The 12,602-nt window shown below is 41.9% G+C and overlaps 1 protein-coding gene across 1 annotated transcript in view; it reads right to left on the bottom strand.

Moving 5' to 3' along the window:
• Nucleotides 1–127: 127 nt before the first annotated feature.
• Nucleotides 128–12,602, bottom strand: part of LOC121852068 (calcium/calmodulin-dependent protein kinase type II subunit beta-like) — a gene marked incomplete at its 3' end in the record, with an annotated part of 38,710 nt that continues 26,235 nt past the window's right edge. Inside the window, 7 exon segments of the mRNA XM_042346182.1 lie at nucleotides 128–254; nucleotides 1,950–2,118; nucleotides 2,121–2,186; nucleotides 2,843–2,937; nucleotides 3,408–3,483; nucleotides 6,199–6,247; nucleotides 9,457–9,501. Coding sequence (XP_042202116.1) covers nucleotides 128–254; nucleotides 1,950–2,118; nucleotides 2,121–2,186; nucleotides 2,843–2,937; nucleotides 3,408–3,483; nucleotides 6,199–6,247; nucleotides 9,457–9,501 — 627 coding nt within the window.

The raw sequence follows: 12,602 nt of genomic DNA, 5'->3' as shown, positions 1-12,602 counted from the left end.
TTTTTCCGTTTTTTTAGCTTAAGTATTATGCGCCGCCGTGCGGTACGCTGAAACAAGTTGAAACATCCACCAAAGAGAGAGAGGTGCGACGCGACAGGACAATGGAGTCACGTGCTTTTTTTTTTACGGAGCAGGCAGCCGGGCGGAGGGGATGGCGCGACATGCGTTGCTGCGCCACCTGCGGGCGACGCTGTTGGCGCTCGCTCGAGGCTGCCTCACAAGGGAGCACACCATCGCCGAGACACCCGCTCGGCCTGCGTGACACGGAACACAAAACACACGCGGCGAGCACACACCGGGTTACGTCGGTAAAACGTTCGCGCGCACAGCAAGTGCGGCGACGCAACCGCCAGCACTGCCCCCAGTGTGCAGTGCATGTTATAGCGCGGCCATGCAATGACGCGTCCACGCTAAGCGGTCGAGCGGGTGACCTGCACAACGCAAATCGGCAATGAGCGATGACCGAACTCGGAATTTTATATGTAAGCAAGGCAATGCGATGATACACACGGCATGCAGATTTCCAGCTCTGCACAATAAGACACTTCACATCGTATGGTGAGGCCGCTCAATTACCCATCCACACAAAGCAGCCACACAGTGACCTGCACCGCACAATCAACAATGTTGCACAAATGCAGCCGCAAATATCCACAACTAATGTAGCCAAACAAATCAGCCGCACAATGCAATGCAGGAAAATAACATACTCCATGGTACAAGCCACAACTTTCCAAATCATATATAATATACGCAATCATTCACCCAACACATAGCTTTATATTCAAACGACTATTTTAAGAGTGCCGTCATGCAATTACCCACACCACACTGCAGCAATGTGACGCCGACACCCAGTCAAAGTATCGTTTATTTCCTTGCTACACACTTCGGCAATGCAATCATTCACATATCTCAGCCACAAATCAACCGTACCCACTTGACAAATTAAGCATTTGGGGTTACAAGGTTTCTACTAAGAGCATTACCTTATCACAAGCAATATTGGTGATAAAGCGGTGACGCACAAGGCTAGACTCAAAAGTCACGCAACATGATTGCAACTTCTGCAAAACCTTCACATCTCCTGAGTCCAACAAATGGCTTTGGCAGTGGTGGTGCCAGTAGCGGTGGGATTAGCATTGAGAGAGCACAAGTAGTAATCTTGATCCAGGCAGGCTTGTTTGTTTGTGCTAGTGCAGTGCACTGGACCACTTTCAAACACCCAGATTCTAATCATGTTTCTGTTCAAAGTGGAGACCTCACTCAGGGGGGTGATGGCTTCAGTTTTGTGACAAGGTGGGCTGAAAGGGCTCATTGAATGTTCAGAATACTGCATTTTTGGCAAGATGTATTATTGTTATACATTTTTTATAGTAACATTTCTGTCAAAACAATCTATTTAAGAAATCATCATTTACATGCAATTAGTTATTATTTATGCACCCAGAAAAGCCTTCAGAGTTTTAAGAGGGATTTTTGGCCAACAGTTGACGTGTAGAAGAAACCAGCACATCCAGATAGAAAAGTTTACAATGAAAACCGAAAATATTCGGAAAGAAAAACACTGCCGCAGAAGCTCCAGCACGTGGCGAAACGTTGGACATCGTGCCGAATAACATGCGGTACAACCCAAAAACACATCAGAGGGCTGTACAGCAGCAGCGCAACTTGCTGAAGAAGCCCTCAACACGGGAGGAAAAACGTCGGACATCGCGCTCAAACAGCACGCGGTACAACCCACAAACCTTTTGAGTCATCGTTGCTCAGTGGCTCCTCAAATAGGGGGGGGAAGGGGGGCACGTCGTGCCACCGCTCACCTTATTTAATTTTCCGTAAACAATTTTGATTGTTGTTCAAGTGCCAAGGGTACAGAAGGAATAACAGAGGAAGGGCCGAGACATCGTGTAACAAACGAAGGGGCTTGACGGCAACGGGTAGTCGCTCACCTTATTTTGACGGGGAGGGCGGACGGCGCTCCCGAGCGGTGGAAGTGCACGTTGCGCCAGCGTCCGTCGCGACGGTGCCACACGCCGCTTTCCTCCGACTGCTGGGTGCGCGGCAGGCCCGAGCCGTCCAGGTACTGCGTTAGGCGCACGTAGGCGATGCAGCCCGCCTCTCGCCGATCAGGTGCACGTGCGGGTTCAGGATCGTTGTGTGGATCGGGCGCGTGTTCTTGGACAGGACTGGTGGTGGTGACGAGAAAAGAAAATTGTGAACTTCCGCATCGATGAAAGGAACAGCAAAGGCTCTCGTACTGCCACCTTCTTGCGAGCCAAAAGTCAAGTAACTGCATTGGGAAGGCCGAGCGGGTTTCCTTTCCCATGCACTTCAATTCTGCGCTTCCTCTCCCCAAAGCTCCTTTTTTTACATTACCTGATTATTTCACAATGGGCAAAAAAAAATTAGTTTTGGCTTCTCTTCAATAAAATGCTTAAATGCTTTAGAATCAGGGCCATGCTTAAAACAAAACTAAATTGGTATAAAAAGTGCACTGAAATGGGCCTTTGGAATCTTTGTGACATAATTACGAGAGGTCTAACGATTCATCACGAAGAACAATTGAAGAACTATCACAATTCAGTGTCGCAACACAATTAAATAATCAATATTTGTTTCATCACTGTGGTTAATGGCAGTGCCTCTAGTAGCTGTTGGGCTCAATGCACCCATTACATCAATGTTTAAACACGTGATCCAATGTGAGGAGCTTTAAGAAATAATGTGAATTTGTGAATTGATGCATCGTTACACCTCAAATAAAATCCACAAATGAAGCTATTTTTCTGTGGTTTAAATAAGGGCTACTGCATGGTTTAACAGTGTCATGCACACAACATACGGTTTTCAAAGTAGAATTTGTGGAAGTCCATCCCCTCCACCAAGTTACCCAGAGCTTCGGGCTCGAAGGAGGTCAAGCCGGGGTCACAAATCTTCCTGCATGTGGCGCAATACGCAGCAAGTGAACAAAAAGCAAAACAAAATACAATTGGTACAAACAATTGCTGAAAATTGACAGGCATTTGATAACTTCAAATGTTAATAAATGTTGTTTGCCATGATAGCATTTTGCTATTCCCGTATTATAATAATTGACCTTAAATGTTGATAATGTCATCCTCAACATTAGCAAAATAAATCCTGGACATCAGACAACTCAGGGAGGGTTCTTTAATAAATCAACTGCAGTAACAAAAGATTTCAAATCCTGCAATGAAAAGGCAAAAATTCAATGGCAGGGTTATAGCGGCAAACCCTGCTTAATATTTCGTGCACATGACTGCCATTAATTTGGCCATAAATAGAGGACCCCGCAACGGACGAGAAATAAATGACCGATTAAATAAAAGGGGGGTGGGGGTGGGGTGTAAATCGCTGACGTGTGGAGGCTGATGCCGCTCGCTTACGAGTAAGCCTCGAAGTCGCCATTGTTGATGGCGTCGATGAGCTGCTCCGTCACCTTGATTATCTCCTGCTTGCGTGCTGCGGTCGCCAGGCAACCATGCAAGCGAGCGGCGTGGAACATAACGAGGAGCGGGGGGGGGAAGAGAGATGAATGTGGGAGGCGAGGATTGTGCGGCGGTGGAGGGGGGGCGGACAGGAATGGAATGGGTAGCAAGGACAAGAGCGTAAAGCAACAATTGGAATCGGGGGTTAAGCGACAGACGTTTTTATTTATATATTAATATATTCCATGCAGCAGAGGTGTATTATGGCAAACAATTACAAGGGATCAAACAAAATGAATGCAATTAAGGAGACGGCAGTCAATAAGAGGAGTGCAATTCAACAAGTGCAGGGGATGTCGAGGCAGAGCAGTTTAAAATGTCACGTGTGTGCGGGGAATAAGAGAAAATATCTCGGGTCAATTAAGCGTTCACAAACACGGAAAACCAACAAATTGCACACTGTTTAATAAGCAATCACCATGGTTTGCGTTTTTCTGGACATACAAAGCTACGGAAATGTGTTCTGTCAACCCTGTTTACTCTCAAGCATTGTATATGCGATACTCTGGCACCAGGTGTTGAGACAACCGAATGTGTAATTGCTGAGATATGTAATTAAAAATGCTATTTTAATGTGTTAGTTTATCTATGCAAAACATCTGGGCTTGGATGACACCTGGGCTTGGATGACAGAACACACCAAAGCAAATTCTAGGCTGCACATTGTTTAACAAGAACCTTCACTAAAATAACTGGAGGAATGTGTATGGAGGCGAGGACAGCTACACCACATCACTGAGCCAATACTTTGTGTCAAAATGAAAAGGATAAATAACAAAACCTTCAAATGAAAGCAATGGTGATGTCTGTCTCAAATAAACAAATCATACCGATATATAAAACCAAACGCAAACACCAAAAGAAGGGGGAGAAGCATGCAAACTATGGCGAGACATTTACGAGTCTGTATACTGAATGCGCAAACACACACAGCAGCAAAATATCTACCTGCTTACTAATCCAGACTCTATTTTAAGCTTCCCATCCATGCTCATAGCAAATTATTCCACTGGCATTGATGTTATTACACGGCGAAGCCAGCTAACCAAGGCAGACTATTTGGCTCAGGCACAGATATGCAAAGCCCGTGGGTTCCGCACTGCAATTCTGTTCTCTCCTCTAACGCTTCCCCGTCGCCGAGCCCAGCAGCAAGGTGACTTTGACACTATTTTATAATGGATCATTTAAATACATTCACAGACAGACACACAAATACCTGTTGACATTTCCAAAAACTCTTTCAGCAACTCCGTCACGAGACACCAGGCTACGAACGTGTTGTCGAATTTAGCAAATTTCCAGAGTGCCGAGGAGGCGGCTACTCACCATTCAGCTGACTCTCTATGTCTGTATCCCCCTACTGCCACAAGCCAGCGTGACTATGTGACGCAACAGCCTGGGGGACTCGGGTTACCCCAAAGAGCATCCCTTTTCACAATGGCAATGATACTGGCGCTGGGTCACACCATAATACAATGCACATTTTCACCAGCAACACCGGGTATCGGTTTCCAAACTTGTCAAGGATCCCCTATTTTCAAAAAGAACCAATTGGTTTACTAGTCACGGATGTCCAACGCCTCTGCCTCCCATAAAATATGTATTCATAAAAAAACTCTGCTCGGTTCACAAAATGAACTCTCAACTCCTACAAAACACGTTATAATTATTATTATTGCCAACATCTTGGAAATCGCCCTAAAGAGTGCTCCTCCCACAGCTTGGCTGCATGCAAGCTTTCCTCACATTCACTCATTCCCCTATGACTTACACTGCACGGAGTTGGAGCGATCGGACTCAGAAAGCTGGAGCGAGTGGCTTTTGGGTGGGCTTAACCGTCGGGCTCGTATTAGCGCTAGCATTAGCCAGGGCCGCTGGCTCCGTCCGTTTAACTGCGCTCGATTGCTCTGCACTTTTCGCGGCTGCATGCATCGGGCAAGGAGTGGAGGGAGGAGGGAGCAGTGTGGGTAGGGGATGGGGGGGGGGTGGCGGGAGTGTGGGGGCATCACACCAATCCAGGCGAGTGTTTTTTGTTTAGGGTGAGGAAAATAAAAGGGTACGGAGGGGGGGTGGAAAGGAAACACACGCACAAAAATGAGCAATGACAAAAAAAAGGAATAAAACTAAACATGATGAGGTACAAAACATGCAGGATAACTCAACTGTGGGAACATGGTGTAATAACCGGCAATGACCATCGTTATGCAATGATTACTAAACCCAATATATCCGTTCAAAACAGCGGGATCCTATGAACACGAGCGCTGCTGTAATATTTCACTGTAAGTGGCTCTTCAGCACCGCACACTCATTAATAATTAAGTCTCGACACCAGCACAGGCGTATCATATTTGCAGCACAACTGTACAGGGGAAAACCAAGAAACACGAAGAGTGCGGCGGGGGACTGCAATCACAATGTGAAGTTATGAGCAGAGACAATTTTGAAAATCAATTCAATTTGTTTTGTTTTCATTTATTCCCACATGGCCCTTTAGGTCACATCACTGGATCGCCTCACTTAATCAGCATCTCCCTCGTACGCTGCTCGGCAGCCAGAAGGCGTCTTTGTCTGCTGGGCACATTTACTCCACGTATTGTTTAAAAATTTCAGCTCGCCGTGTTATGTTTGCGCTCGTTATGAAATGGCAAAAATTGCAAGTTAACAGCCGTTTCGGATTGCGACTCACCTTTCACGTCTTCATCCTCAATTGTAGTATTGCTGCTCTCGGAAGATTCCTGCGTAGAAGGCCAAACAAAGTACAGGCAGTTAGTACATATTGTTAAGAAGATAATGCTCCTTTTTTTACACAACTTGGCATGTCATATTTGCCTCAACATAAATTGTCAAACATTTAGAAGTAAATATTTTTTTATCGGTGTGAAATATTAAGATCACTTTCAATTCGTGTAATCAGTCATAAAAAATAACAAGAGTGTTGTATGATATTGTTACGGTAAAAAGGTTAATTGCTCGTGTGAAGCAATCCTAGAAAAGGAATGTTCGATAAGTGTCAGTTTTAACCACAGGACAGTGAATTTTTTTGCTTTTACGAAATATTTTTTCCAACTCATGCTCTTCACTAATTGGGGCGACCAGTCAGTAAATGGGGTACACACTGGATGTTATTTCATAATAAAGTTTTTTGGGTTAGTCACGTTATTTATAAATGTGTCGTAACCCTCCACCACCCGACACGGCCAATCAGCAAAAAAGTGTCACGTTGACAAAAGACAAATAGTTGACTACTTTAGCCCACCGGTGTGTTGAAGAGTGAATCCACACATTTACAGTTTTTTTAAATGATGACATCACCTTGCTGCTCTATTTAAAACCGGGAGCAAGTGAGGGCTTCACCATTCTGGCGAATTGCCCGATGATGCTGGATGTAATTACCAGCGAAACGTCGTACTAAAAAAACTCTTCAACACACCGGTGGCTAAAGTAGTGAACTATTTGTCTTTTGTCAACGTGACACTTTTTTCCCGATTGGCCGTGTCGGGTGGTGGAGGGTTATGACACATTTATAAATAACGCGATCTAACCCAAAAACGTTTATTATGAATAATATTGTTCGCGAAAGCCTACGTGTTAAACTGGATGTTATCTCTGTATGTGCGTGTACAAACAGTAGTGACAATGTAACAATATATGTACTATGACACACAAATGGACTAAAGGACAAATACAATATGAGGCAGGAAAAAAAACCACGTTAAACATTTAGGTTGTTATAAAAAAACACTGCTGTTGATATAAACAAAAACACGTGTAAGCATTCCACAAAGGACTAAAGGAATGGTACACAGAAAGCATGAAGGGCAAATGGTAAAAACAAAACAAGTAATGAAGACGTACAAAAAAAGAGACTTTTAAAGCAATAAAAGTTAATGAAATTCAATAAGAGACAAATACACCACTGCATGGACACATTTGTAAATGATGAAATTAGACCACTATATCTTCGTGTGCGACAATCTTTCGGTTATCTCTCCTTGGAAGAATTAAACATTTCACCAGAATTGTTTTATTATTTTGTATTATTGTTGCTGTAAACCCAAATGGTGGATTTGCATACAGTTCAACAAATCGTCGTATTAAACATGAAAGTTCAACAAAGAGTATCCAGTTTTTTTTTTACTACATGCCAAACGAAAATATGTCTCAACTGTACACGAAGAGCTGCCATGTCCAAGTACACGACATATCTCTAAGTGGGAAATCCGAAATATCCGAGTTGCAAGGTGGCAATGTTACGGTAGTCATGCTGCACAACGTTTAGCTAGTGGCCATGCCTTTAAAGAAAGAGATGCCTCGGTCATACCAACTCCATGCGATTAGCTTTGAATCGGTGCTTCGTGATCAGCAATCCTCAACCGTCACTTCAGTTTAGCCTTTCCTTGGCTGCCAACTGCAAATTTGTACTTGTTACCAAGTTTATCCTCTCACTCGCAAGAAAAGAAGGCACAGAAGGCCGGAGTGAGCAAAAGCAGCGGCGATTGAGAACTGTTGGTGCACAGCTTAGTACATCATGCGACCGCATGGAAATTAATAAAGACAGACCTGGTTTGGTGTTTAATCTTAAGTCTGATTTATATTTCTTTTGAAAACGTGATGGGTGAGAGTAAGCTGTTGTGTGCATTCACACAGGAGTAACTTTAGACTTGTTTTGACAAGGCAAGTGTCTCTTTAAAGTAAGCACAACTGTGAAGAAAATAAACATGCACAAGACATAATGAATCAAAGAATTTAGGAAAACCTTTGTTTTTTAGTTCAATCGGAGCAACTACTGCACCATCCATTATATTTTAAATGACCTTCTGTCACCGCATGTTTATATCGTTTATTGTTGAGAAATGTCCACAATGGAAAATAAAGGCTTTCCATCCTTTTTGCAGAGTAATGAGAGAGCAATTACAAGTTCATTCACGTTCCAGCAAGATGCATTCATGTCACCAGGACGATGGCCCACTCCAACAAGATGCACATTTCCCCCTCTATGCAAAACAATGCATCCTTTCGTGGCATTGTTAACAGAAAAACAAACCCATGCCTCCACATGCCGCATATGGAAAGTGTCTTTTGAGATATTATCCTATCTAACACGACTCTTGAAAATCACTGCTCCAGACGTCACATGGCAATGCATATTTTTTAGCAATTTTAAAGACTAAGAAAATGAGTGTTATTTTGATTTAAATGAAGACGAGTCGAACAAAATAGGTCAAACAATCCAATATAAGGCTGCCAGAATAATTCATTGTGATTAACTTCAGAGACAGCTGAGTATTCACAAAAGTGAAATTAAATCTGGTGCAATATGGCACTTCAATAGCCAAGTACAACATTGCACCTATGACGAGATTGTCAACTATTTTTTTTCATATTCACACTCATATCAAAGTTTCTGTTTTTAGCAAGCATAATTATGAACAGAGATGACATCATTTGGTGTCGATAATTTGTTTTTATTTATGGATATTGTTGGTGCAATAAAATATTGGGCGATCAAATCAATAATTATTCGTGGATTTCTATGGGGGCATTATTTATATTGTGGTGCTTTTAACAAATATTTTTTCTCTCAGAAGCCTACCGCATTCTTTAAAAATGTGAAAAACAAAAGTATGCTTTGCAGACAATTTAAAATGCGAGCAAATAAAACCTTGGACGGTTAAACAAAAACGTAACGCAAGAAGCCAGCCAACACACACACACACACCCCCAAGCATGGCAGTAATGCGTGATTACACACAATGATAAATTCATAGTTTTGGTGTCTAAATGTGAAGTCAACCCCCCAAAAGCGATGCTGCTAATGTGGACAAGGAAGCACTCAAATAATAATTGGTGACTTGTGCAGGACAGACTTTGATCCCTGCTGGGCAGTGGTCAAAGTTTATAGAATGAGTACCATGGACAACACCATGGCTTACAAAAAAAATACCTTGGCTCCATTTGACGGATTGTGGATAACAGTGGTCTGAGGCTCCTGAAGAATGAGTGAAGTAGACAAGAGGGTTAAGTAGAATACCGGTTGTATTTAATCCTTCCTAACGTGCCAAAAATGCATTCCGTGGTCAATGCCAACTACAAGTCCCTACATTGGTTTCATGTGTGCTAAACAGGGCTGTGATTTTCATGAACATTTTGTGGTGTTAAAACCGTCTGGGTCATGTATATGGACACAAAGGGTGTTCGTTCGTTTGCGTGCAAATAAAGTGGGATGTGCATCGCAAATGCATGCATTACCAGCCGTTTGTTTTACCCTTTACCATATCAAATGCAAAAAAGCTTAAGCAATGACTAAACCCAGCTAGATAATTTGAAGTGCTCATTTTTTTTTTTTTTACAAAATTGTACTCATTTTTTAGAGTACTACTACTTGGGAGACTTTAATTTGAAGAAACATTTAAACGTTTTGGCTATTTTATACAATGCCAAATGTCTCCAAAAAAGAAAGATGTGAAATTAAAATAAAAATGAGCAGTTCTGTGAATTTGTACCAATACTGTTCATTCAAGTCACCTTACTTTTTGCTCAAAAGTATACAGAAAGAACACTGACACACTACCGAATTCTTACTCACTTTACATTAAAGGTAAATTACACTTGGAAGACGACTCATCCCTGAAGTCTGGTCATTCAATGGATGGCGTGCAATCATGCAAGTGTAAGACTGTTATTACAAGTACAACATTTTTGCAAGGTGTATTTTTTATGCAAAGTTTAAAATAAAATTAAATGCCATTGAGCCAAGGTCAGTTTTAAAACTAGGATAAAAAACTAAAAGGCAAACAAAATAAATAAAGTTTGTAATAAATAACACACACAAATCGCCTTCTATAACGATTTCAACTCACTTAGCGCAATTACAAAGTTTAGTATTGAATATAACCAAAAGCAAAATGAATATCGGTGTGTATATAAATTATCATTATTGATTGATGAGTGGATTAGCACTGTCAGCCACCATCATAAACAGTGGAGATCAAAATTAGGCAATTAGAGAACTGTGAACAAATGCAGCGGCTAATCAAACGATGAAAATGGCATTTTCATAGCAAAAAAGTTATGATTTAAGATTCAGATAAATACACCACACACAAACGTGTGTGTGTATATAAAATAGAGTCTTCACGTTAAAAGAATAATATAAAGAAACTAAAGTCACAAAAGCCATGCAAAACTATCAACATATGTTGCTACTCTAAAGTGAACTCATGGTGCACTGTAAAACAAATCCCAACGTGAAGGGAGGAAAACTGGAGGATAAATCAATGTTCATCGCAAATAAAACACGGTTCAACCAAATTACTTAAATCGTTAAACAACAACGAAAAACAACCAAACCAGCTAGGGCAGACGGAGGAAAACAAAATTCCCCTCGCGTTAACAATAAACCTAACAAAAATGTTAGAACTGCGTGACAATGTTACACTACTTCATAGAGAAAATAAAGGGAATTAATGAACCCAAATCAAACGTAAAAGAAAACACAAGCATGCAGTACCAGTGCTGGAGAAGGGGAGCCCTCTTTCCACTGCTCGCTACACTGGCTGCTGTGTTGTTCTGCTGTCGTGGCAGAAAACGGTGCGTTAAAATACTTTTACTGCTCACGCCATCCCCCCCCTTGCCCACCTGGGGAGATAAATGGCTCCCCCCCACTGCAAAGCAATGTGCCCGGTGAGAGTTTTTAAACTCGGCTCTTACGCTCGTGAAAAATGCGTTCCGTTTCCTCAGCATTGACTTAACATTTTGTGCGTACGCATTTGTTTACCCGCAAATTCAAATCTTTTAGCAAAAAAATACATTCAATAGCATTTCACCCCTGCCTTCATCCCCCGGGTTTAACTACAATTTTACGTAACGCTGCATAACAATCGGACAAAGTGGTTCTGACATAACTTGACGGCAAGCTGCAATTCAAATACATGAACCTGCACAGGAATAACTTTCAAAAGTTACACTTTGACCCCGTACAGTATTATTGCAGACAGATTGGATGACTTTACAGTGGAAAAGTGGAAAACACTACTTTGGATGGGTTGTCATGAAAACGCGTACATAATAAAAACAAAACAAATATTGACGTTATTTGGTAAATGAGAAAACAAGAGTAAAGAAAAAAACAATGAAACAGAAACAGCTAAATACACCAAGTAAAAAATCAAACACAAAGTGAAATGAATGTTCGCACATTGTGCCCGAGTGTTTTCCATTCACTTCAGGCTTCATGGTTTGTTACAGACTACATCATAGTATGATTTTACTTGTTATAACTCATTTAGAAAAAGTCTAATTATGTATAGGAAGAAACCCCTCCGAGTGCAACCGGCATTCTGTTTGCATGCACGTGCAGAAATAAACGGCACCAAAACTCAGGGTCGTTGTTGGGAAGGAGGAGGAAGAGGAGGAGGAGGAGGGGTTTGGGGGTGGACTTTTTAACAAAACAAGAAAAGCGACGCACAAGTTTTGGCATGCGAGAGACACATGCGATGTCACGACACGGCAAGGCAACGGCTGGGAGGACGCGATGAAAAGGGTGTGAAAGCCACGATGCAATTCCAATCAAAAAAGATGGGACAGGAATGGACAATATCTAGCAATATTATGTTTAAAAGGACAATTAATGAATCATAATTTAATGTTTTTTTCTCTCATTTTTTTTTACTCACAAATATTTGTTTTTGTTAATTTACACTTGTTACTATTTGCTATTGTTTTGAAAAACAAGATGGTTCTCAACAGTACCTGAACACTTGCACTGGACTTCCGTTTCTGAATGTAAACCCCCCACAAACCCCCGAGTAGCAGAATGTCGAAGGGGGGCGGAAGCAGCGATATCAAAGAGCAAATTGTAGCCGTTAGTCACATATAAACCACACATGGCAGCACGGCAAGAAGGCTTTTGGACTGACGGCAAGCGCAGCCTTGGCAGCGATGTTTACAATTTGGAACAAGCGATTCACAAAAGTAAGAATATCCATGAGATATATAACAAAAACAATACGGCTCGGCTTGATTATCTTAAGCTGCAAGGCTGTAAGCGTGCTCTTTTGTAGACGATGCCTTCATACCTTGTTGCATGCT

Source organism: Callorhinchus milii, unplaced genomic scaffold (genome assembly GCF_018977255.1).
Source record: "Callorhinchus milii isolate IMCB2004 unplaced genomic scaffold, IMCB_Cmil_1.0 Scaffold383, whole genome shotgun sequence".
Lineage (NCBI taxonomy): Eukaryota > Metazoa > Chordata > Chondrichthyes > Chimaeriformes > Callorhinchidae > Callorhinchus > Callorhinchus milii.
This window is presented reverse-complemented; position numbering and strand designations above follow the sequence as displayed.